The 27,549-nt window shown below is 41.6% G+C and overlaps 2 protein-coding genes across 11 annotated transcripts in view; one reads left to right on the forward strand and one right to left on the reverse strand.

Moving 5' to 3' along the window:
• The window catches only part of PEMT (phosphatidylethanolamine N-methyltransferase), a 440,725-nt gene that overhangs the window by 353,630 nt on the left and 59,546 nt on the right, over window positions 1–27,549 (forward strand). The window lies entirely within an intron of this gene.
• The window catches only part of MPRIP (myosin phosphatase Rho interacting protein), a 118,855-nt gene that overhangs the window by 35,642 nt on the left and 55,664 nt on the right, over window positions 1–27,549 (reverse strand). For 5 of the 10 annotated variants that reach the window (XR_010085214.1, XR_010085217.1, XM_063430676.1 and 2 more), the window contains exons 4-12: window positions 25,056–25,204; window positions 20,702–20,786; window positions 17,506–17,719; window positions 16,774–17,206; window positions 8,434–8,569; window positions 7,659–7,763; window positions 6,363–6,419; window positions 4,109–4,177; window positions 848–937 (exon numbers count right to left, since the gene is read on the reverse strand). Coding sequence is in view for 5 of the 10 variants with exons in the window: in XM_063430676.1 (XP_063286746.1) it covers window positions 848–937; window positions 4,109–4,177; window positions 6,363–6,419; window positions 7,659–7,763; window positions 8,434–8,569; window positions 16,774–17,206; window positions 17,506–17,719; window positions 20,702–20,786; window positions 25,056–25,204 (1,338 nt within the window). In the remaining 5 variants the exon portion in view is untranslated. Of the gene's footprint in view, window positions 1–847; window positions 938–4,108; window positions 4,178–6,362; window positions 6,420–6,984; window positions 7,016–7,658; window positions 7,764–8,433; window positions 8,570–16,773; window positions 17,207–17,505; window positions 17,720–20,701; window positions 20,787–25,055; window positions 25,205–27,549 lie in introns of those variants that run through there. The other 5 variants (XR_010085215.1, XR_010085218.1, XM_063430679.1 and 2 more) reach the window with 2 other exon arrangements.

Here is a 27,549-nt window from a genome sequence, read left to right on the forward strand (position 1 = left end):
GCTTATCATACTTAACGAAATCAGTGAATGGAAAGTTAAACGAACACATCACCCCGCCCCCCATAGCCCTCTTAAAAATGAATGAAACTCCTTATTTCCAGCGCTGCACAGGTTTGCCGGCGTTGGCTCCGCCCCCTTAGTGACAATCCCGTGGGGAAAGCATTGGATTGGCTGAAATCTGCAAGGGGCGGTGCCAATTTTGGCCAATCAGCACCTCCTCATAGAGATGCATTGAATCAATGCATCTCTATGAGGAAAATTCAGCACCCGCATGCAAAGTGTGGAGATGCTGACTGGCAGTGCTGCCTACTGTGCAGCCCTGAGCCAGGAAGCACCTCCAGCAGCCATCTGAGGAGTGGCCACTTGGAGGTGTCCCTAGGGGCAATGTAAACACTGCCTTTTCTCTGAAAAAGCAGCGTTTACATGAAAATGCCTGCATAGAATGATTATACCCACTAGAACAACTACATTAAGCTGTATACTGTACAATAAGCTGTATACTGTACAATAAGCTGTATACTGTACAATAAGCTGTATACTGTACAATAAGCTGTATACTGTACAATAAGCTGCATACTGTACAATAAGCTGCATACTGTACAATAAGCTGCATACTGTACAATAAGCTGCATACTGTACAATAAGCTGCATACTGTACAATAAGCTGCAGTTGTTCTGCTTTTATTTTGACAAATGCCTGAAGCTTAAACATTCTACCGCAGATAAGACTATCAGTACAGCTGCCATAACAGTAAATAATATGGACAATTACTGTGCTAATATTTTCATTTTTGCACAAAATCAAGGTCTCGTTAGAATAAGGAATAATATATTTTTTGGCTCTTACGTGGATTTGGAAGCCATAATTTCTCTGAACTGGGTATTCGGTGACATCATGGCAGGCGGACAGATCGATTTCTCCGTCCAAGTCTGCAGCCTGAATAAACAGAGATAAAAGGATGAGTGAGGCTCTGACAGCCAACTTGTTATTTCTCTGGAATTAGCGACACACCCAACAGAAAAAGCATTAAAGCAGCCTACATTACAACAGCAGCAATTAGACTTCGAGTCCTACAATCACTAGAGGTGAAGTCCCGGACTTTAACTAGCACATGTACATTAGACAGCAGGTGATGTAATCCCACGGCATAATTATTTTAATTTGTTTTTAAAAGCACGGAATGACCTCCCAAAATCTCCTGAAGATCACTTGCTCTGTTCTCTACTTCTAAAAGGATTCTGGGAGCTAGATCTGCTAGGAGCTACAACTTGATACCTTGTAGCTTTTCCTGTGGAAAATGCTACATTTTGGGCAGGGTTGCCAGATCCATCAAGCTTTCCTGAACAAATATCACTCCTAAGACAGGAATAGTGCTGCCCTATAGTATGCAGCAGACCAGCGTACATCAATGAACTAACCAAGGCATTTCAGATATTAATCTCCCTCAATTAGGATCCTATGATGGAGGAAGGCAGCGTTCATCACTCCAGATGTTGTGGACTGCATTTCCCCTGATGCCTTGTCAGCCTTATAGCTGTAAGAACATTATAGGACATGGAGTCCACAACATCGGGAGTGTTTTTTTTCCTACGCCTGTTTTATAGCATACAGAAAAGACATTTTCTTGAGCTGCCCAACAGCCTGAAAAAGCAGTAAATTTCTATGGAAACATATTGGTCTGGCAACCCTTATTATGGGTAGTTATAATGTATCCGTCCAACATGAATATAATATCACAGATTAAACAAATGGCGTGTCTGTGGAGGGCCAGTCTACACAAACACAGAACTGCAGAGCATGCCACATAGCGAAAGATCACATTAAATATTTGGGCATCTGGTTGACGGCGGATCCCTCCCTCTTGCACCAACAGAATTATGTACCACTGATTAGGCAATTAATACGTGACATGGAGACGTGGGTAGATAAACCAATTTTGTCGATCGGGAGGATACATTCGGTGAAAATGAATGTGCTGCCTCGGATACTGTTCCTCTTACAAGCTCTCCCGATCCACTTGACTAAATCTAGCTTGGGAGCACTTCAACAGGTCATCGGCAAGTTTATCTGGCAGAATAGGAAACATAGGATATCACGGAATATACTTTACAGAGCTAAGGATGGGGGGGGGAGAGGGGGCTGGGGCTGCCGAACCTTTACTACTACTATGTGGCGGCCCAGTTGACCCAAATAGCGCTATGGCATACGCCCCCTGATGAGAGGAGATGGGTGGATTTGGAGTCCTCTTTACTGGGCCCGGATCTCCCCCAATACCTCATATGGACCCCTAGAGAATTTTGATCTCTGGACAGGGTGCCTTGCCAAGCGGTACAGGCCTCTCTCAAGGTCTGGGACGCAAATGCCCTCAAAGATGGTCTGACATCTACCCCGTCGCCAATGACCCCGTTCTTGAGAAATAGAGACTTCCCCCCCGGGTATGCAAGCTAGGAACTTCAGGGGACTAGAAAACGCAGGGCTGCAGAGACTATTTCAACTTTTTGACATTGACTCCATAGTCACATTTGAGGAATTGAATAGTAGGACCCCATTGAGACCTTTCGACTACTTTCGCTATCTTCAGCTTAGGGACTACGCCCGAGATACCAGGATCAAGAAAGCGGCACAGACGCCATTGACGTTTTTCGAGAGAATGTGTTCAAGGGAACAATTCCCGAACGGCCTCATCTCCAGTTTATACGCCCATCTGAGTGCGCACACTCTGGAATGGGGAAATATTAAATACATTGATCAGTGGGAAGCAGACTTGAACCAAGTGTTGGAAGGGGTTGAGTAGCAGGAAATATGGGAGGCAGCGGCAACATCTTCAGTGTGCGTGACCCTGCAGGAACAATCGTATAAGACCTTATTTCAGTGGTATACCACCCCGGTGACACTGTGCCGCATGGGTAAAAACCTGACAGACTTGTGCTGGAGGGGCTGCGGACATAAGGGTACGTATATTCATATGTGGTGGGAATGTCCAGTAGTGCAGATATACTGGAAACGGATCGCAACATTGTTGCGAGAAGTGTTCGGCAGGGAGGTGAAGCTAGACCCGTGGGTGTTCCTGCTGTCAAGATCTGTAGATGATTGGACAAGGTCGGAACAAAACCTCCTTCACAAAATAACCCTCGCCGCAAGACGTGCCCTAGCGCAGGTCTGGCTACAGACTGACGCTCCTACAATAGCAATAATAAAACATAAAATAAAGGACACTTTTTAATGGACAAATTGACAGCTCACGTCAGGGGGACTACGAAGAAATTTGAAAATATTTAGGACCCTTGGATCAATAGCACAGCTAGTAACTAAAAGCACAGACTGGACCGAACACATAAACCATAAAATCGTATCACTAAGGGCACTAAAGAGATAAGTCTCAGACCGCTTCACCCGAACCCCATTTTTCTTTGAGGTTACTCAAAGAGGTGATTAGGATAGGTAGTCAGTAAGGCAATGCAATCCTTGTGCCACTTCACGTTCGGTAGCACTCACTGGACCGCTTCCCCCCCCCCCCCCCCCCCCCTCTTTTTTCCCATTCTTCCCACACTCACCCCTAACTACTTTTCTTTACTTCCTCGGACCCTCGAGGATGCTCTCTCTTTTTCTAGTTTTAATCTTCTGAACTATCTTTCATTTTCCTTACAATTGTACGATCGTGCATAATGGGACTATCAAGGGTAAGCAGTACCGCTGAAGAAGCAAGTGCGATTATACATGGTACCCCTAAATGTTTTTAGAACAAGTTAAAGCACAATAGTTACATGTTTTATTTCTTAACATAAAAACACCATGTGGGATGTCTTGAGATACTTAACGCAATTAACCACACTTGGGAAATTGCAGGCAAAAGCGCATTGTATGATTACAAATTCTGTAATATGTAACAATTGGGATGTGCATTTGTAAGGATACCGTTGTAAGCCGAACATTGCTGCATCTATGCCTATCTTTAAATTGTATTCATATTGTTATGTGTGCTGTGTATCAGTTGTCCTGCTTTGGAAAAAAATAAAGAATAAAAAAAAAGAACTGCAGAGCATGCAAGAGTAAGAGGATGCGATAGACTCACTTGAGTGCTGCCGTGAATGTTGAGTGTTTACTCACCTCCTCTGCCACTGAGTCTCTGTAATATCTCAGGGTTTGATCGGTCAGGACAAACCAATGCTTCTTCCACTAGTACAAAGAAACAAGCTTATCGGTAAATTGGCACTGGTCATGGCATCCACAGAAACTTTACCTCATTGCTACAGCTCATCATGCATTTTATAACCACAGTTTTTTTTGTTTGTTTTTTTAAAAGAGGACATTCCAAGCATCATAAGCAACCTAGATATTTTTATGCAAACCTCACTAACACGTCCCTAGCATTCAGGGCTGGATTTACATTGAAGGTGCCTATAAGTACAGAATTCTAAGGTGCCCCTACCACCCCAAAAAAAAACAGAAAAAAGTGTTGCTTCTGGCATAACCTCTGAAAAAAATTGTAAAAATAAATAAATAAAAGTGCCACACACCAAAATAAAAAGTATAAAAAACACATTTGCAGTCAGGTTCGGGCTTCTCAAATAGTAGGTTTACTTAAAAGACCCTTTAAATATGACCTAATGTTGTAAAATACTTTGTGAATCAACGTTGATGTCCATTTGAGGGAGAAAAAAAGTAAACACCAATTTATGCCTCCCAATAAATATTTAGGCTGCATGGCGCCAGCACGGGCAGCAAGTGTCCCAAAAACCACAGATCCATTCATCAGGACGCTCTCTGCAGGTATTGTTAGCATCTTAAGAACAAAAATAGTTTTCTTTGGAAAATATAACAAACAAAACTTGTTAGCTTAAGCTCACACTTTTAGCTCTCCCTGTCAACCTGCAGTATACATGATCATTTCCTGATTATATAGACAAGAGCTCACTTGGAATACTGTACAAAATGGGGATTGCAGAAAATATAGGAATGGTTTTTTTTTTTAAACTAATATAATGTATTAAAAGAAAAGGTCAAAAAGAGAGCACGACTTTGCACTTTAACACAAAAATAAAAAAGGAGTTTGAGCTGCACTACATCTCCCAGTCAGCAGGTGGTGCTTCAGTGTGCTATAAATTCGCTCGTGTCTCTACAGGGCAGCTCAGGATATATGCTAGAACATCATTTATTAGAACTAATATTAATTTATTAATTAGCTTTTTTTTTTCTTGCAATTTGGTTTTCAAATCATTACAGTTTTAGGTTTGGTGCATAAACCCTGCCCCCTTTTTGCCAAGGGAAACCATATATGGCTCTACAACTATGCAACTAGTTAACATAGTTAACCTAGTTAACAGCCTTTTTTTATAGAAAAGTCCTCAATCTCCAATTTTTACATTTTGATCAACTTTTTTATTTGAGGCAATTTTAAATTTTTTCCCTCACAGAATGGCTAGAAGGTTACAGCCGTGACCACGCAATATAAGGCATGTAAAAGATTCAAAAAGGGTATAGATTGTTTTCTATTGTTCAGGAGAGGAGAAACGATAAAACATTTCTCAATGCAAGGCATGGACTTGATTGAGCTGTATGTTGGAACGAGCAGCAGTATTTTAAAATTTGTTAATGCCACCCAGCAGAGCGTTAGATGCCCTTTAACCTGGTGGTGGCCTAGCGGACGATATAAATGGATTATAAAGGAGAGTGGCTGATGGAGTTATGCCTGTGAAGAAATAGTGCAATAACTGATCAACAACAACGTGGGTTTAGCTGTTCTGGGACTGTGGGCGTCTGTCTCTTCTTCTGCTATTCCCAGAAACCCAGCACATCACACACAGTCCCAAGGGGTCCCGCAGGCAACTGTATTAAGACTATGACCTTAACGTTCCTCCCCTCTGCTTGTAAAACTGACTGTCTGCATAACTTCCAGCTCACATCACAACAACTATATTTCCATAGAACCCAATAACCCCCAGATAACCATGTCTATAGTGATAGGGCACTGTTCTCATGTTTTGACTAATTATTTGACTTTGTTTCCTGGAGGGAAGTGAGGACAGTATAATCTCCAATTTATTCCATACTTACTTTAACACTTCCAACCCATATAATATAAAATCCTAGGAAGCCTTCTCCACAGCGCCCCTAGAGTTCCAGTAACAAATCTACAACCAAAACAGCTTTTTCCCACTCCTTAACATAAATAAGTTCCCCCTCCAACTCATCAGAATGAAATGAGCTCTAGTTGCAGGTAGGACTTCCTGTTCCGCTTGATTTGAGCATCACAGAGAGTCAGTGACTGATACAATGAAGAAAGATTATGGCATCCTTTGGCACCCTTCCGTTTAGTCTATGACACATGTAAGATTCATTATTTGCCTTGGACAATACGTACCTGCCCATCCTGATACTGCTTGGTCAGCCAGCCCTTCTTGAAGTTCAGCAAGTCAGGCTGCAGACAAAAAATAATAAAATAAAATTAAAAAAATCAGTACACAGAGTTCTAGAGAGATTCTATAATGGTTACCCAGAATCCTCTCTGGCTAAGATAACTCACAACAAAAAATCTAGTCCTACTTTATGCTAATCCAACATAAAGAAATAAATTATTGTAGGGTTATCTTATTTGAACTATATCCCAAATAGCACGACTAAGATGAGGATGGAAACAAGGAAGAAAACTGAAAATGAAGAAAAAAATAAAAAAAATAAAATAAAAATAGTATTTAAATAAACTCAAAGTTGCTTTGGGTAATTGGGAGTATTGTGAATGGAACTGGTTTTATCAAATTTCAAAGGACTGGAGGCCGAGTTAACCTCAACAGGAACTGAATCTGATCTGAGAAGGTATTGGACATACTGAAGTTGGCCTGCTAACCATGAGCAATAACTCTGGCCTGCATCTCCCATTACGGAGCAGAGAGCAATCAGTAAATAAGAAAACTCACAGAATGAGAATGAGAGCAATGAGCTACAGATTCTAGAGGTTGCCTGCTGTAAAAAGCTCAGTCCCATACCTTCTTTTTCCCATCGAGCTTCATCACTGGCTCCTTGTCATCTTTCTGTGTAAGCCTGTCTGATCTGCCTCTTATACCCTAAAGCCCGTCACATGATAAGAGATGCAAGAATATCTTACATTTCCTGCTGTACTAAAATACACAGACAGCCAGTCAGTTCCCAGGGCCTCAACCAGCAGGCTCCCATCTTGCAAAAAGAAAAACTCCAACAAAATAAAGCCCCTCCAGTGAACCATTCCATTCCTTTGACACAGTTTGGTTTTTGAATCGGGTTTCTGGAGTGAATAGAAACTAGATCCAAAAGTCAATACATTTCTAAGGGCGCCAGAGTGCCAAGCAATGCAAGTTATGTGATAGCAACGCATACCATTCATATCTTCAAATAGCACAGGCAGGAGTCCCCCACTCCCCAGCACCACGTCAGAACACACACACTCACACACAGGACATTCCCTGCCTACAGCTAGGTGGGTGTGTTACCAGATCACTGCCCACCAGAGTTAGGAGAGAAAATGTGTACATTATGCAAGTTTTTGGGAAGACAGGTAAAGTGTACGCAAGTGAGGGAAGATTAATATAAGCTACATCCGGCTTCAGCGTTTCCTTGCACACAGAATTAAACGTTTTACAACAAAACATTCGCCCAAAAAACTTGCATAATGTCAGGGCCTCACCGTCATGGAAGATTCTGAAGACCGGCGGTCCAGGGATTTCGCACGGCGATAGGGAGACATATGTGAGGCAGAAACATCAGGAAGGGTACTGACCCCCGACTCGTCCTGTGAAAAGGACAGTAAAAGGTGAGAATCTTATCTGAAAGGCTAGTGGCAGAAAGCTAAATATATTCCACCGTACAGCGGGACTGGAAGACATTCGGGTTAAAGGGGGAAATTTCGTGCCTGCTATGTAAATGCCAGGCGAAACACAGTGTCTTCATTCCAGCTTAACCAGGAATAGTGAATACTTAACCAGGAAATTAATATTTTAGACCAAAATAGCAGAGCTTGGAGGGGGCGCAGCTTGGGATATTTAGCCTAAAACATGTCAACGTCGTTTATCCACAATTTCAAGTTTAGTAAATAAAGTTTCAGATATTATCTAGATATGCAAATGTCATACTCCGTATTTAACAGTAAGAATAATGGTGTCAGACATATGTAAGAAAGGGTTGCCAGATTACATTTTACAGATAGACAGCACAGGAAAAGGGCTGACTTGTAGTACATAAAATTCTGGAGGAAGGAAATCTTGCAGAGTATAAAATCTACATACTTCAAGGCAGCACTTTTCATGTTCTATACAACAACAAAAATGTTAGTGGGTCTGGCATCCCTACATGCATATGAGAGTCTAAACTTTAGCCACCACTGCACTACAGTATTGTGCCTCTACCACCTCTCCTGGATAGCCATCCCATGTAGGGAGACATCCCAAAACAGGTAACTTTACCCGTTTCCTGGGAAAGGAGCGTTTCTCACTGCGACCCTGGCGGACCTCGCTGCTAGGGACCGTGGAACAGTTGGTCTCCATGTGCTCCGCTTTCTCAATGTCCAGAGCTTCAAACTTCTCAATGACAACAGAGCGCCTGCAAGACAGACAGGAGAGAAAGGGTGAGATAGCGTTAATAATAAAACATTGTGTAAGGTGACATAGAAACTAGGATAAGCAGAGTCATAGGGGATGGGAAAAAATAAAATAAAGACACTGATGTCCTCTCCTTCGTAGGGCAGCTGTCCCATAAATCAAGCATATATCAGTGGCCTTATAAACCTCAGTTACTTTGTTCTATCTGTCCGTGAAATGTCATGCTAACAAAACATTAAATCTCTAATACACAGTATCGGAAGTATCATGATAACATGTATGAACATTCTATAAATGAAGGCCCAAACAGATGGATTCCTACAGTTGTAGAAATCTCAGTGCCAGCATCCAGTTTGTCAAAAGTATGATGGGGACAGAGGAACGACAACAGCTGGAGGAAAACTATAAGGGGATCAAAAATATGATCAATATTTTGCGGTGAAGAACTGCAGGTCTCCAAATGTATTGCACTACAATTCCCATAACGCACTGCAATCACTTGGTTGACAAAGGACTATGGGAGCTACATTTCAAAGACATCAGGACTCTGCAATTCCAACCCAATGCACTATAGCCACAAGCTCGGTTAACATAAGAGACATTTATTTATGTACAATGAATATTCTGTGCAACCATCACCATTAAAACCTCAGTATTTTATCCCCAAAATCAGATCCCAGCACCACTAAAAATAAATTGTAGAAAGCACTTGTCCATGTAATGACTTCCTTCACCAAGACTGACATTTTGTTTCATGAGGAGTGTGTGCACAGCTGTTGTAAAGTCTCCCTACTCCGTGGTCACGTCTGCAAACTGCATTGAACGATCTTTATATAGCAGTAGTGGAATTAGAGAGAAATGGACAGATCAAGAAAAAAAATGCAAGTTCCTACTCCCACCATTAATACTCTGGAGAGGGATCTAAACTGCAGCGTAAAAAAAAAATAAAAAATTCGGGGTACAATACTCGTAACTGCGGTCAGTGGGCTATTTAGGGACCATAACAGGATGCCACAGTCTTTAGAGCTTAAGTGAAGCTACTAAACTTTAATGATGAGCCAAGTCCATGTGCTGCACACGGATCTAACATAGTGAATAACTGCAAGTAACAATCGGAATATTTATTAATTTAATTATTTTTAACCCTGCAAAGCAAATCATTGTTACTTCTTTTTTATACACATAACCGTTTACATTGCAGGTCTATAGTTACATAGTTACATAGCTGAAAAGAGACTTGCGTCCATCAAGTTCAGCCTTCCTCACATATGCTTTTGCTGTTGATCCAAAAGAAGGCCAAAAACCCAGTCTGAAGCGCTTCCAATTTTGCAACAAACTAGGAAAAAATTCCTTCTTGACCCCAAAATAGTAGTCTACCCAGTGATTTCTACTTTGCACTATGTGCTTTTCTTTTGGTTAATTGTAATCACAGTTTACTGAACAGTGACAATCTTCCTGGGGATTTATTCACTGCATAGGACATTGCCAACGGATCTGTAAAATGGACATCCAAACAGAAATGAGGAAAAATCTGCAACTCACCCAGAATTCTTTACATGCAGCTGTCATTAACGCTAGTATGGCGACAGCCAACGAGTAAACATGGCTCTGTAACCACAAAATGTACGAAGTCTGTATATGTCATGTGCTGATGTTAAAATCTGTTCAGCAATATAATTAAAATTGAATATAAGATTTACAGCAAGCCCAGACTTCATTATAGCACGAACAGGCATCGCATGATTAGAATGGTCAAACGGCCATTTTCTCTTCCCTGCAGAGTAGAATGCTGGGAAATGTGCCTTACCTTAATCTCATGTTCTGATTGGCTGCTGACTCCACGCAGTTATGTTATAATTTAGAACTATCACTGTGATCATTGTGATACAATGTATACACACACTATAATGCTGACATAATTCAGGTAAACATACCGCATTTTGCGTAGATGAAGTTAGGATCTGCTTTAAATTCATTTATGGAAAAACATTTTAGGTTATAGGTCCCCTTTAATGCCCTATAAGAAGCATTTTACAAAATCTTATTCAGAGGGACAAAGTAAGAACCATTTCCAAAAATGGTATTTAAACTGAATTTCGTCATGAATTAGGCCTGCTATGTGAAGAATTCTGCATTCTCTGTATAATGGCTTTGAAATGACTTTTTAATGTAATAACTGGAGAACATCACGTCTAACTGTCTGACTGAGCTCAGAAGGCGGCAGCATCGCAGTGTTGTCCCACCCTTATGGCACGGTGCAGCAGATCCAAATGGTAGCTCGTCTTGTGCCTGGCAAGCTTGGCAGCTACCCCAGTTTAGCAAGATCACAAGGTATGTTAAAGTGTCTGTCTCTGCACTGCAAGCTGTCTGATCCTGGACGGGTTGAAATCATTAAACTCTTGTCTATTCCCAAGCTCTGCAGCCCGTGGTTATACAAGCAAAAAAATTATCTATAGTCCTCTCATAATATAGGGAGATCGGGCTCATGTTGAGATCATTAAAGGGACACGGCAAGCACTATAACAACCTATGTTCCATGCATTAATTGTCTTATAAGTGCAGAGTTTTGAAAAATAACTTCAGTTGTTAGTCTGCAGACTCACTAAAATATGTCACGGAGGGAAACTATTCTACCCACTGTCCATACAACTACTTGTACCTTTCAGAAAAGCTGCACTGCAGTGGCTTCTGGGAGCTACAGTTTAACTTGATTTTCTATTGTAGAAGGTGGATAGCACTAAAGCCACTTCCTGACAAACAGTGTCTTGCCGGTAGGTGTGGAATAAGCTCTGCACAAGCACAGAAAGTTAGGGGAGCTAAGTTAAGAGTTTGCTGAGCCACTTCCAAGTCTAGGCAGAACTTCGAAAAGAAACTGCAAAGCCTGAGGAGATACAGCATACGCAGGAACTTCAGATAGGTGGATATCCTTTTATTTTTTTAATAATTGGTGTTGCATACATTTTCAAACAATTACTACACAACTCCTTAAAAAAGCTGAATAACCTGCAACAGATTAGCTGTTTATGATCCTTCCTTTCCATCATCGGCCATTACCTACAGGTAGGGGAGCGTGCAGTATGTCTGCCATCGAGGGATACCATAACCAATGTAAAATCTGCAGACATGGGGTTAAGAGACTTTACTAAAAGTGTGGTGTGACTTCAGTTGGGCGAAAGTGAGATTACATAACAGAGTGCTTTCACAATTTATTTTAGCTTTAACAGTAAAAGAAACGCATAAAAGAAGAAAAAAATATATATATTTTTTTTAAATCAACAATTCTACTGGTACAGTACTTTAAATAAAATAAAAAATACAGCAAAGTTTTATTTTATGAACGGTCACTGGAGCAGAGTTACAACAGGTTGCAGATCGATCTGGCAGTGAATGGGTTAAAGCAGACTGTTCGTGGTCTGTGGTTCAAAATCAGAGATGCAGATAACGAAAAACAGCAGAAATATGGGAAAATTAAATATAAAGCTTTTTTTCCCTCTTTATGCAAATAAACCTTCTGCCTTCCGACTGTCGAGGCTTGGAACTCAGCAGTCGAAAGGCACAAAATATTTTGCTAAAAATCCTTCCTAACAAAAAAATCTCCTAAATAACTCATCTACAGGGCAAAACCAGAAAAAATAGCCAAAAAAATATAAATAAATAGCTAACTGCATGAAAGTTTCCAATTTTTATTTTGGCATGAAATTCCTGACAACTCACACTTTAGTGAAACAACCAGTATGAAGATAAAAATCGAACGTTTTTGGTTGAATACCTTTATACAGTTTTTCGTTACCTACAACATGATGTAAGAATAGGACCACGACAGATTCAAATGAACGGTTTGTTGGTCTTGGCGACTGCGAAACCCTGCACCAGATGGACCTGCAAGTACTGCAGAGCCCCTGTCTAGTCAAGAGAGCAATACCAAGAAATAAGGCAACAGAGGAGGCAGAGGTTTTTTGAGAAAGGATGGGAGAAAATGTAAAAATTAAAAAATTTAAAAAAATAAATAAATGAAACAATAGGTAGATTTTGTTTCTCCTAGAAGACAGAAAGTCACATCTCTTGTCTCATACACTTGGACACTAAGACGAGATGGCAGCGAAGCTTGGCGCAGAAAGATGGCCACCTCGCACAGCAGCACAGCAGGAGGGAGGAGATGTAGAGCAACAAGACCTGGAAACAGAATAAGGCTGGAAAATGAGTGATCAGCAAAAAAATAAGGAAAATTTCAAATTATTAGGACAAAAAAAAATAAAAAATCATCATAAATTATCTTTATCTACAATACAGAAAGCGAAACAATCAATATGGAGGTTGTATGTATCGTCTATCTGTTATTTACTCTGATTATTATTAGTTTTATGGCAGACATAAATATAAATAAGCAGATAGACTAACCAGGTTATCATTGTTTTATTTAGTTAAGGGAAAACCATAGCAAAATAAAGTACTATATGGAAGAGCATTTTGTAATGTAACCTTCCTAATGAGGGCAAGGTGTGACAACAGAAACCTTTAGAGGCCCTGATGGGTTTAAATAATTATATTATATACAGATATTTACATATTCATGATATATCAATAGGTTTGAGTATACCATTTTAACAGACTGCGGGGGAAAATATTTCTAGGTACACTTGGCACTTCCTGCTGTTCTGGACAACAGATTTTTCCACAGGAAGTGATTCTAAAAGCAAGTGCAACCGAGAAGAATTTGCCCCATCCGAACAAAAATAAAATAAAAATAAAAATCCAAATGGCAGTTTCAATTTTTAATGCTCTACTATTTGATTTACACCTTTACGTATGTGTATATCAATACATGTTACAAATCACTCTTCCATGTAGAGTAGTTATAATTAAGCTACGGATGTGCATTAATGCCGGCTGTGTTACTGAGAGATGTGACGGACTATGGCAGACCGCACCTGTCATTGGGAATAAGTTTCCACTTCTATTTCGTTTAATCGCAAGTAGAATGGGAACTTGAGCCAGATTGAACGTTTTGGAATTACAATTAAACCCTTTGCTCAATGACATGCAAGAAACTTAACGCAAAGGTATGAACACGGATTTGGAACTGCAGAACCCAGACACACAGTCTGCAGAGACTTCTGGGAGTCGTAGTAGTCCTTTATGAACTTGGGTGCCACAGTCAGACACTCCCAGCCATAAGGCTATTGTACATCTACATGTATTAGTGAGTGACGTTGAAAAGTCACAGAGTATTAATTTGGATGTGAGGAGATGATTGGTTTTAAAGTATTCTAAGGACCATTTAAACAAATTCGAAAAAGGTTGTAGAATTTAACATTATCACTCCATAGTGGAGCTAGCAAGATGATCACCGGCAGGGTAGGAGAGACACTGGAAATAAGCAAAGAAGCATGCACAGAAAGTATAGAGCGAAAAGTATAGAGCAAAATAAGATCAAATAGCAGATGCATTCCTGCGCAGCCTGAGGAAGGACAAAGCGTTTCTGCTTTGTGGTGTCTGTTTTTCTTTTCTTTTCCTGGGTCCTGTCAAAGCTAGCAGCTTCTGACTTTCCCACCGGCCCATAAAAAAAACCCACATTTTAAATAACTAAGTGAAGTGCAGGTAATCTGAACAATGCTGTGTGTTAGACACAAACAACAATGTACTGTGACCTTAACACACCACTGTCCTCTCCCCCTGTCTGACACACACCATCTGCTACCGAAGGACAATGGATTGTCATAAATAACTCTGTTTAGACTGCAGAGCTGTCTGCGTGAAAGCACGGTGCGATAGGGCCTGTCCTGCCAGAAGGAGAGTTGAAATATTTAGAGTAAAGATCACTTCCTCCTGCACTGATAGCTCAACATGCAGATAGACTGCACATTCCATCAAATATGGTTTCCTTGTTTTCAGATAGGACAGGTAGGGTTAACTGACAGCTCCAAGCATTGGTTAGGGTTAGGTAGCGTAAGGGTGGGTATATCTCCATAGGGTTAAAATACCAGAGCAAACATGAGACATTGCAGCGTGAAATGTGAGATGGCAAAATACGGCAAGAATAGCACAGACGCCTGCTGGGGGCACAAACACAACCAGCCGAGGGATATTATTGGGTTGTTATTGATCCGTTGTAAGGCTCAGCGCAAAAACATTGAAATGTTAAGTGTTCATATTCTAAGAACCAGGAAACTAGTCGCCCTTCAAAATCAAAAACAAACAAAAAAAAGTTTGTTACTTTCTTTGTTTTTATGAGCAGGAAAACAAATCTTATGGTTTGGGGTTTCAAAAGAGGCTGCCAAATATTCTGTAGAGTTTAAAGTGATTTCCGCTAGGACCAACATTACCAAACTCCTGCTTTGGTCCATTTCAAATCCTTCTCCCGGCCTCGGCATTTTCCCAGTGCTCAGTACCAATGTTCAATGCTGCCCAGTTTGGTGTGTGCCAGGAAGGCGCAGGTTGTTACCAATCTGACTGCCAACGTAAAAACACTGTCTAGACTACACTCATTTATACCCGTGTTTCCTCCCCCTAGGACCCTTCAGCTCAGAAAGTGTTAATGGCATAGCCAATGAAAGGGTTAAACAAGTACCAGACACCGTCATGCTTTCGGACAAATGTTTCAGTTAGTGATGTGAGAAAGGAGAAAATGTATGTTAGTAGCACATAGCAGTCAAAACCCCTTAAAGTACCAAGGTGCGGAGCGTGGCAGAACCGGACACTACTCGAAAGTAGAGATGTGCTCTTCAGTGGGTAAGAGATGTAAATGTACCATGTCAAGGAACCTCCTTGAGCAACTGGGGCAAGATGGCAAATGTTATCTCTCTCACTTTCCAGGCATGTTTGCAAAATAAGCCACTCCTCAAAGGGTACTGAGCCTTACAGCCATACAATTTTGTTTTGCATTTTAAGTGGAATTGACATTAAAGAGGAACTGCCATGCTGGAGAAAAATATTTTTAAATCCAGCAAATGTTTATGCTTTGCTCTGCTTTTGTATAGTATATTTTAAATAAAACCACACACTGACATTACAGCCAATTTGTGAAAAGGCACACACATGACATCTCATGCAGATTAAATGATTTTGTCACAATTCCCCAGTAGAATAAAACATGTCCCAATGCTCCTGGTTTGCAAACTTGTCAGCTGTGGCTGCTCTGACTGTAAGCGGGTCTGGAGTAAAAATAAATAAAAACAAAACAGAAACATAAATATCCCCCTTACCAAAATGTTACGAGAAAACAGAATTTGCATAAAATGCCTTGCACGTGCCTTTTCAGAAGATTGTTGTAAATCTGAAGCATCACTGCATTAATCAATCATTAATATATGAGCAGAGTGAGAGAGATCTCAAACACGTCAATTCCTCTTTAATGTTTCTACACCTTCACCCAAGGGTTCTTCCTCGAGGCTTCTTCAAATCTCAACAATGCAAAGAAAACAATACACTCACTACAGAATAAACAGTTTCTGGAACCTGCTATTCAGACCAGATCAGCAGTGTGTCTCTATGTTACAACATAAACACGTCTGCACCTTTCCTTCTGTTAACCCCCTGCCATCTCATACAATTCTATTGAAATTTTGTAAGCATGCTATTTTTTTTTTTGCTAAGTGTTTTTTTTTTTTTCCATCACTCGCTCCAAAAAACAAAAACAAAATAAAACCAAGACCAGCACTTAAAATTAGCATCATTCTGAAGTATAAAGAAATTGTAAAATATCTATACAGAGGGGGGTCAGCACACATGGCGTATAAAGACATACTCTAACACAGTGGCAGACTTCACATGATATGGCTCTGTAACACGACCAAAGCATCTTACTGGTACTAAGAAAAAAGTTTAATGCGAATTGTATTGCATGCTGGCTCTAGTTTGTACTGTATACAGCCAGCAGTCATTTCTGGACCACAGTAAAATATCTAAGTCTGTTTAGAGGTTGCGCTTTGAAAAATGTGGACTCTTACTATAAAATGAAATATATATATCAGCCTGATCAGATTTGATTTTGATATTTGAAAAACATGCATTTCCGCTCCTCCTGCTCCATTGTTAGCGATGAACTCAAATTCCTGGCTCACTCTTCCATGTACAGTACACACCCAAAAAAGAATTCCAGCCCCCCCTCTCCTGAACAATTGTAATGTTTACTAAAGGATTAACCCTTGCTGCACAGAAGGTATTATTAATAGGCTATTCTTAAATAACCGGCAATGAGTAACTTACCTTCTTTGCTGGCCAAACAGGCGTGCGACCTCCTCCCTGCCTGGGCTCCTTGCCCGGGTCTTCTGCTCCAGCCTCTTCTTTTCTACCTGGAAAGCGTCCTTGTGGCTGATTCTCCGGGCTCGGGGAACATCGGCCAGGATGGCGTATTGCCGGTTGGCAACAAAGAGGGGGCTGTGTGAATATCCCTCATTTTGCTCTAGCTCCGTGTGCTGGTGCTGCCAGTTACCTGGGGGGGAAAAGGGGTCCTGATCCACGATGAGTGAATTGGGGCCACTATACCTGCTGGGGGCGTCAGGGTTGGAGGGTGAGGGTGGTGTTTGAAGAGGCTGCTCTTCAGTCTTCAAGTCTTTTGTCTTCTCCAGGGAAAAATATCCACTTTCCACGCGCGTTTTGCGCCCGCCATCTACACGGTCTCCGTTCACTAGACCTCCGTCTGAGGAGACAAAAACACAAAACAAAGTGTCACATATCAAAGCTGTTGGAACGGACAAGGACAGTTTTTGTTTAGGTTTGTGATAATGGCCCACCTAAAACCAGTGTGATAGGACGTATAGCAGGAAAGGCCAAATTCTGATATAAACTGGTCTACAGAGAGACCACATGAACTGGATAAAACGTAGGTTACGGCAAGAGGTATTTTCACACCCTTTACCATAAAGCTAAGAAAGCAACAGTGTCATTTTTATGACTTTCCGTGGATGAGCCCCTTTGTGGTTTACATGGTGAACTCACCGACTTTGCTTTCCGGCATGGGTTCACATGGAGATGAAGGCATCGGCACCGGGCTTTGGTGGGGGCTACTGCTGCCGCTGCTAGTTCCACTGCTACTATCCTGCACATGCTTGTCCTTGGCTTCCTCCTGCCACAGAGTGGATTTGGTGGCTGGAATCTTCTCTGCGCTGGGGATCCCAGTACTGGTTGCAGCCATCTTGGCTGGTCCAGGTTCCTAAATGGTAATAATAACATTAATATAATGATAAATAGGTTAAAAAAACAAAAAAACAAAACCTAACCATATACCTTCCAGATTGAGCAAGGCAGGAACACATTAACCTGAATCTCTCACAAGTAGGTGCCGCCATCTTCTTTGACATTCTGACGTTTGTTACTCCATGTGCCGTATCAATGTCTACTCTCACATATGCAAAACAGAGGCTATGGAGGATCTTGTGAGACCGCCAGATTTTACATAGACCCACTCTCACGTTAAATGAGAAAATGCCTGAGGTCACTAGTCATGGCCAATGGAAGAGACAAAACCGAGTTACACTTTTTGTCAACATAGGACTTTAATATAAGGGAAAGAGGACCATATCTTGTTTTATGACATATTTTGAATGCATTTGAATTTCAATGAAATTCCAAAATCAGTATTTCACAAAAAATTATATTAAAATATGACAAACTAATTTAGTGTATACACATTAAATATCTATATTGTATATTGTGCATATAGATTATTTATCTTAGGTTTAGGTTTATAGTCCGTCCGTCGACCTCCTCCCCCCCCCCAATTTATTTTTACTTTATCTTATTAACTACCGTCTTTTCTTCATTTAAAAAAAAAAAAAGGTTCATTTACAACGTAAGGTCTGTTTACTCTTTCTTGTTTCCGTATAATAATGAAAACTCAATAACAAACTTTTTTTTTTTTTTTTTTTAAATGTTCGTTGTATCCAGAGGCATAGTCTACTAGTATGGCAAGTTGAATTCAAATAGCGCAGTTATTTATTTCCCTGTTTTACTTCTTGGTTCTAAGTCCTTTTTTATGTTGCCGGGACATACACAGGAGTTTTATAGATGAAAGACATCAAGAGCAGACGGTACAGGCCAGGGACTATAGGTGGTTTATATATGCTGCAATAATTCATGACCTCTGACCAGCAGGAAATGTCTAACGCTTAAAACCAACCATAACCAAAAATGGTGTCAAATGAGATGAAGCATAGTACACATGGAAGAGAACATCGAATGGAGGAATAGAGCTTCCAATTCTTAGCTACCAGCTTATAGGATGGGGTGTACGTGCTTGGTTCGAACTTCAGCATTTCAGTAGCTGGAGAAAATAGGATCAATGAAATCTGCAACTAGTCTGAAAACAATATAACGTAAGACCCTATGTGTTCTAGGTTCCTTAATGATTATTCCCCCCCCCCCCCCTCGTATCGTGATAGACTGTATTTTCCAGTTTTTTTAAATTCTCACAAAAATACACAACTAAACAGCTTTAACTGGGAATCATGTATTTATAACGTGCAGCGCCTTCCTGCAAGCACAGGACAATGTCCGATACGATGGAGCATCGGATGATATCTGTAACACTAGATTAAATATACTATTGTGAATGATACGCTTGCTGTAATACTTTATACCAGGGCTGTTGAAACTGAGGGACCACAACTATCATCTCCCTCGGTGGCAAATGGAATGAGGATTACTGGACTTGTAGTCCCACAGCAGCTGTATAGCCCAGTCTAGGCACTCATGATTTAAATTAAAAAGTAGTGTAAAGTGTGTTGCAAGGCACAGAGCAGCTCTCTTCTCTCGTAATGAAAGGGTTAAACCCGGGGCTCAATAAATCACAGTAAGCAGAGAGTCATGGCTTCTAAAAATGGCACAACCGGCGCCTAGCTGTTATTAGTATTTTATTTAAAACTCTGGCTCCTAAATACGTCTGTCCGGTTCTGTAAATTCTACAAACATTTGTCAATCCTTGGGTGAAATATCGCCGGGAGGTTTAGATACACATGCTTGCTTTATTGCATTTTGTCTTCCACTTATAACAAACTAATCAAGTCGGCTTACAAAGGGCCAGGGGACATGGGACACCCTCTGATTATTCACAGTGTAGACCAGGGACTGATTTGCTTCATTCTCCCCAGGAGGAGATATCAAACTGGGCAGCAGTCACCTGCCTGTGACCTGATATTTACAGCCAACAGCACAAACATTACCGAGACGCTGGTCAGCTTGAGTGCCATCTGCCAGGCGATTCGCTAGTGGGATCCCACGCAGCATGTGGGAGTCAGATGGAGGTGAGTCAGAGGGATGGCTGTATCTTACCATGTATAGTAACAATGTGGACCGGACACAGAGACCACTTCTGACATCAATTTCGGCCTTCTCCCTCCCGGATGGAATTCCACAGCACTGTCCCACTCTCCCACCCACGGTATCCGAGGGGAGGAATGAAATTACAAAGGGGCCCAGTCCTTAAAGTGAAACTTATTTTCTAAATTCACCATACTCTATACCCCTGTCTGTTTTAAAATTACAACTTACATGGTGCTTTGTCTATCAAATGGCAAGAAAGACATCAGGGAGTTGTAGTTTACACCGGCTGGGAGTGGTTTAGCTTTTTGGCCACTGTTGCCCTGGAGCATGTCTGTGAGCAATCAATTGAGTCAGGACTGCCACCCTCAGACAGCAGCGTATGGTCCTTTCACAGTGCAAGAATCAAAGAGTGGGCTAAACGCTTATTCTGCTAAGAATAAATATGACCAATCACTACAACCAACACTAGCTTCAGACTACCACTCTAAGCATGCTCAGCCAGCCATGTGAACAGGGAGAAATACCGGCCAGATAAAAAAAAAACAAAAAGAAAACTAAAGAAAGAAACGGACTTCCGCCAAAATATAAACCAGTTTTTCATCCGTGCCCAGAATGTCTCTGCTTTTCAGAGTTGTGATTTAATACGGCAAGACAATCAACATTTTACCGCAAGATCCCCTATGTAAACCTCTAATTTGCCTATTACATGCCCTTACATCGATACATTTGGGTTTATTCAACTACTTGTACTGACAAGACAATTAAGTTCTAAGGCAAGTTCTAGATATAGCCTAACTGGAAATATTATCCAACTATAATGGTCTAAAACGTGTCAGATACATCAGAAACGTAATGACTAGCGTAATCACACTACCTGCGGGGTAGGAGGTTCAACTTTCCTCTTCTTTTTCTGATTTTGTTTATTGGTCTTCGGATAAACAATTAACATCTCCAACCACCTGGGGGAAAGAAAAAACAAAACATTAACTCAAATGAAAAGGAATTTTTGAAAAGAACAGTTTGGCCGAAACGTCGCTGCTGGACACTTTGGTTCCAATAAATCTGCCTATTTAAGCCTTGATAGTGCTTGGACCTTTTTCCCTTTCTTGAGACTACAAACTACCTCATGGATCTTGGTGCTGGTCCCAGGTTCGGTTGCACCCAGGTTTTTATTGACAACGGTCCTTATTTGACTTTTAAGTTTGACATGTACAACTGGCATACCATGATCTAAAATAAAATACATGTATTACAGCATCTGTGTATGGCATCTTCTGGCTTGCCGTTGGTCCGTGGAGGTAGTCATTGGCCTCTTTGGTCAGAAATACCACTTGACTTAAGACCATTCACAATAAATGGTTAAAACCATGCGTTTTAGAGATCCCCGACACTTACACACGACATTAGTATTTAGGAAAACACACCAATTCATGGAAACCTGCCGTGTATTTAGTGAAGATGTACAAGGAAATCATTTTCTTTTTGTTTGGTTTCGGTTTCGTGAATTTTTTTTTCCGATTTTTAATTTGTCCAAAATGAGTTCTAATAGCGATACGGTTTGAACCAAAAAGCTGAATTGTTTTGTTAATTTGACAAATGTCTGGCGGGATAAACTGAAACGTGGCTCACAGTGGGAGTGGTATTTAACATGTTTATTGCTGTGTGAACAAGAAAAGACATAGAACATGAATAGGACGTGATATTGTTGCTGATGGTAAGTTGATCGTTTGCCCTGACCCTGGAAAATCTTTGGGTGTAAATACTCATGGTTTTCCTCTACTTCTCTATGACTGAATGATTAACCAATTGAAAATCAAAGAACTGAAAATGCATACATAATCTCTCTATATTTATATATATATATATATATATATATATATATATATATATTATTTATTTTAACTTATTCACGCAACCTGAAGAGTAGTAGCCAGTTAACAAATGACCAAATGACACCAAACAGAATTTGCTTCGTCATTTAATCATTTATCAAACGTTATTTGTTTTCAGACTAAATTAACGAATATCGAAATCCTAGTTACGTTTTCCATTCTTCCGAAAATAAACCTTTTTTCGTTGGATAAATGATGTACCTGACCAAGTGCGACTTAAAAGGTAAATGGAAATGGGAAAAAAGCAGTATTTACTTATATGTATGCAATGCGCAATCTTTCATTTATAAATATTACAATGATAACCATATTCCTCGAAAAATGAGGAAATGTCTAGAGGAGCTCTCCCTACCGCAATAACTAAGGCTTTAGTCGGCACACACATCACATGTTGGGCAGATGTCTCACTGAAAGGAATAAATCTCTTGTCTTTTACTCTGGGGTGTCATGAAGAAGAGAGTGTTAAGTGCTTGTGGAGAAATTTACATGGGAACATCCGACCGTGCAGAGCAAGAGGGCTGCAGAGTTTATACAATGCGTGGTGAAGCATTTCAAACACAAACACAGGGAGGAGAGGGGGCACGGACAGGGAAACCAATGGATGTGTCGCAGCAGATCACAGGAGAAAAGAAATTCGAGTATGAACGGGAGAGAGCTGAGCGGAAAAAAAGTTTTCCTGAAGGATGGTTAATTTATGCAGAAAATTAAAAATGACAGCTCTGGAGGAGATGGAAAGCAGTCTTACTACATCACATTTCTATAAAATAGGGCTTCCCACTTGTTTTTCAATGGGCGTTATGCTAAAATGTTCCTAATTCAATAGTGGAGAATGGAAGCCGCTGTTTGTTTCTGATGGGTGGTGGGAGGAGGTGGACTACCTCTAGAAAAAGTTGGTGGGAAACTTTGCAGTACAATAAAACAAATGTAACAAAGGGAAATACATGTTGTATCTGATCTTGCCGTGTTGTTGAGAGCAGCAGGGTCTGCTGTGTGTGCTTTGCACGTAGTTTGTGTGAGTGTAATCACAGAAACAATGAGCCCATTGTCAGCTCCTGCCATTGACTGCAGGTTGGGGCCGAGCACAGGGCACCTGTATATTCTGTCTCGTGAATAACACTGCAGGTATTGATCGCGTACAAAAACCCAAGGACAAATAATGTAAAACCTTAGTTTATTTTATTTTTTTATACAAGAAAATAGCAACACAGAGGTATCCAATAGAAATGTATGGGATATGTAGTTGATTCTTAAAGAACTGCTCTTTAAACTAACACAGCCATGCCACGGCTGCCATCATTATACAAACGGCCACGGCTGCCATCATTATATACACGGCCGCCATCATTATACACACTGCCGCGCCACGGCTGCCATCATTATACAAACGGCCACGGCTGCCATCATTATACACACGGCCGCGCCACGGCTGCCATCATTATACACACGGCCGCGCCACGGCTGCCATCATTATACACACGGCCGCGCCACGGCTGCCATCATTATACACACGGCCGCGCCACGGCTGCCATCATTATACACACGGCCGCGCCACGGCTGCCATCATTATACACACGGCCGCGCCACGGCTGCCATCATTATACACACGGCCGCGCCACGGCTGCCATCATTATACACACGGCCGCGCCACGGCTGCCATCATTATACACACGGCCGCGCCACGGCTGCCATCATTATACACACGGCCGCTCCACGGCTGCCATCATTATACACACGGCCGCGCCATGGCTGCCATCATTATACACACGGCCGCGCCTGTCATCAGTATACACAAAGCCGCGCCTGTCATCAGTATACACAAAGCCGCGCCTGCCATCAGTATACACAAAGCCGCGCCTGCCATCAGTATACACAAAGCCGCGCCTGCCATCAGTATACACACAGCCGCGCCTGCCATCAGTATACACAAAGCCGCGCCTGCCATCAGTATACACACAGCCGCGCCTGCCATCAGTATACACACAGCCGCGCCTGCCATCAGTATACACACAGCCGCGCCTGCCATCAGTATACACACAGCCGCGCCTGCCATCAGTATACACACAGCCGCGCCTGCCATCAGTATACACACAGCCGCGCCTGCCATCAGTATACACACAGCCGCGCCTGCCATCAGTATACACACAGCCGCGCCTGCCATCAGTATACACACAGCCGCGCCTGCCATCAGTATACACACAGCCGCGCCTGCCATCAGTATACACACAGCCGCGCCTGCCATCAGTATACACACAGCCACGCCTGCCATCAGTATACACACAGCCACGCCTGCCATCAGTATACACACAGCCACGCCTGCCATCAGTATACACACAGCCACGCCTGCCATCAGTATACACACAGCCACGCCTGCCATCAGTATACACACAGCCACGCCTGCCATCAGTATACACACAGCCACGCCTGCCATCAGTATACACACAGCCACGCCTGCCATCAGTATACACACAGCCACGCCTGCCATCAGTATACACACAGCCACGCCTGCCATCAGTATACACACAGCCACGCCTGCCATCGGTATACACACAGCCACGCCTGCCATCGGTATACACACAGCCACGCCTGCCATCGGTATACACACAGCCACGCCTGCCATCGGTATACACACAGCCACGCCTGCCATCAGTATACACACAGCCACGCCTGCCATCAGTATACACACAGCCACGCCTGCCATCAGTATACACACAGCCACGCCTGCCATCAGTATACACACAGCCACGCCACGCCTGCCATCAGTATACACACAGCCACGCCTGCCATCAGCTGATTGAACTCTGCAGCTGGCTTCTTCTGGTGCCATTTTTACAAATCCTTGCAGTTCTACATCAGTCTCATCTGCTCTATGTACCATCATCACCTTTGCAATTACGAAATGCTGTGACGATGCTATAAATGTTCATATGAAGGAACATAACAAGCATCATAACCACTACAGCCCACTGTCTCTCTTCAGATGGAAGTTACAGCATTGAGCAATGCCCAGAGGTGCAGGACATTGCAAGGAACTCCTACCACCAAACCCACTGCATCTTCCTGTGCTTGGAGAGTTAATTTAAATAATGAGAAACTTGTGCATACTGATATGACAGACACATTTATTAATTATCAGCAATATATTGTGAGCAATAGGGGTTAAGGATGGCATAATGACAGCAGAAATGCAGCACGGTCACAGAGATATTTTAACGATAAAGATTGCCAGGCTGGGCTTTACTCCAGGTTCTTGACATTGTGCAGAATGGAAAATGGATTTCACACATCAGTATCTGTACTTTATCCAGCAGTTAGATTACAGCCTGTGCGGGCACTCACCCATTAATTATTTCTTTGTTCTCTGCCCGAATGAAGTGTTCCTCGGGGGTCAGGATACAAAGTGAAAACTTCTGCCCGGTACGACTCTCCCCATCGATGACATCAGTGCATTGATTCATATTTATAGTCCCCTGGGGTAGAGTGGTGGGCTGTAATTAGAAATAGGCATGAATTAGAGATGCAAGAACTTTATTTTTTTTTTACATTGAAATAAATGGGATCAAATGAAAACACTAACATTTCACAAGTCACAGTAGAGTGCAATACACTTGGGTTGATTTAGCAAAGAAGTTTTACTATTCCTTCTGAAACCAAAATAATCAAAAACGACATAACTTCACAAGTGGAGGTGGCAAAAGTCAAGGAGATATTTTATTTGCTGCTGGTATCAAATATCTAGCACAGTGGTTTCCCCCAGTCCTTAAGTACCCCCTAACAGTCAAGGATTTAGGGATTACAAAGTTTAGTCTAAGGTGTTTTCAGGATAAAAAACAAACAAACAAAAAAAAACACTTTAGATGCAACAGGCTAGTTTCTAAATACTGGACTGGTAGGGGGTACCTGAGGAATGGTTTGGGAACCACTAATCTAACAGGAGATAAATTATGTGGAATTCTATGGACGTGTCTGGCCAAGAGGTCTATTAGACTAGATTTTAGTAGCAATTTTAATGACAGAAGATCGCTTAAAGACCACGAGCGTTAGTTTGAGAATCACAGTTCATGAGAAAATCTGTCGATTTCTAGGGTGGTTTTATGACTGACAAAAAGTAAAAAAGGTCCAACCTGATACCTGTTGCAGACAATTAGCTACAAGACAGATTGCCACTTGTCAAGAAGGACCATAGCATTGCTTAGTCCTACATGGTGGACATCGATAAATCCTAGGCCAGGGGTAGGCAACCTTTAACGCTGCAGATGTTGTGGACTACACCCCCATATTGCTCTTACAGCAATAATAGTTTAAGATCATCATGGGAGATGTAGTCCAAAACATCAGGAGTGCCGATGGTTGCCTACCCCAGGCAATTGGTAACTGGTTGAAGATTGTTTATGACGCCATGATGCAGACTTTCAGGTTGTGAAGTTCGTGGTTGAAAACCAATTTTTAATACGCAGCTCACAGTTAAAGGACCACTATAGGCACCCAGACCACTTCAGCTCAATGAAGTGGTCTGGATGCCAGGTCCAGCTAGGTTTAACCCTTTCTGCTGTAACTGCTATGTTTACTTAAGGGTTAATCCAGCCTCTAGTGGCTGTCTCATTGACAGCCGCTAGAGGTGCTTCCGCGCTTCTCACTGTGATTTTCACAGTGAGAAGACGCCAGCGTCCATAGGAAAGCATTGAGAATGTTTTCCTATGAGACTGACTGAATGCGCGCGCGGCTCTATAGTGCACCCTCAGGGCACTATAGTGGTCCTTTAACCAAAGAGGTGGCAGAAAAGGGAGAAATTCTCAACAAATGTGTGTTAATGCCACATCTCAATCATCTGTGTGTTGTTAATCTGGGAAGTCTACTAAATACTGAAAGTTTATATAGATTCCCTAGTCACCAATAGGAAACAAAGTAAAACATTTCGTTTTTAAAAATACAGGAAGTAAAGTTACATTAGAATTCCACAGTAACCCGTAAGTGCCAAACTTCATGGTTTTACATTTTCCTATATAGCGAAATAAAACATACCGTTAACTTCCCATTATAGTAGAGGGCAGACGGATACATAAAATGGAAATTGTAAAAAGAATTAAGGGATCACATGTATTCCTGACCCTATATGGCTAAACCCATCATTCTCCCCCCCCCTCCGAAAAGGCAGCGTTTACATGAAAATGCCTGAAGGGAGCTATTATACTCATAAGAACAACTACATTAAGCTGAAGTTGTTTTGGTGACTATAGTGTCCCTTTAAATCACTAGCAATAGTATAAATTCAAATACACCAGTTTTAACCCATCCAGGCGCTCGCTCACTTTAAAACATGCATTAAAGGACCATACAATTATGGAATATGTATGGAAAATTACAGGGAAAAAAACAAATATTAAAATGTTTAAGTGCAGAGCAGTCTGCAAATGTCAATAGTTTAGCCCTATAAAATGAACCTAGAGGGAACTGGCATGTTTTAATGGTTTTGGGATAATATCCAGAAGAGGTTCTGTCGTACTGCTACCATTCTGGTGTCTTGATGACAGGGTGACCCTCGAAATAAAAGGCTCAGCTTTACACCGCTGTCATCACTAGCTGCTTTGAAGTGTAAGTATTTCCTATTTTGAGCAAATCAAATAAACCATATCCTCTCTGCATGAAAACAAAACGCAGCATTTCCTGGGCTCCATTAAAGGGCCGCTGTAAAGAGGTTATGGTGCCTGGTGTCTGTCTGTGCAGCTTTTACTATGATCCATTGCACATACGGAGTTTAACCCCTCTGCAGCCAGACGTGTAACTCCACCTTCATCAGCATTATTTGGGTGCCATCAGTTAGAGTTCCGGGCTG

The sequence above is a fragment of the Pelobates fuscus genome, chromosome 8 (assembly GCF_036172605.1).
Source record: "Pelobates fuscus isolate aPelFus1 chromosome 8, aPelFus1.pri, whole genome shotgun sequence".
Classification (NCBI taxonomy): Eukaryota; Metazoa; Chordata; class Amphibia; order Anura; family Pelobatidae; genus Pelobates; species Pelobates fuscus.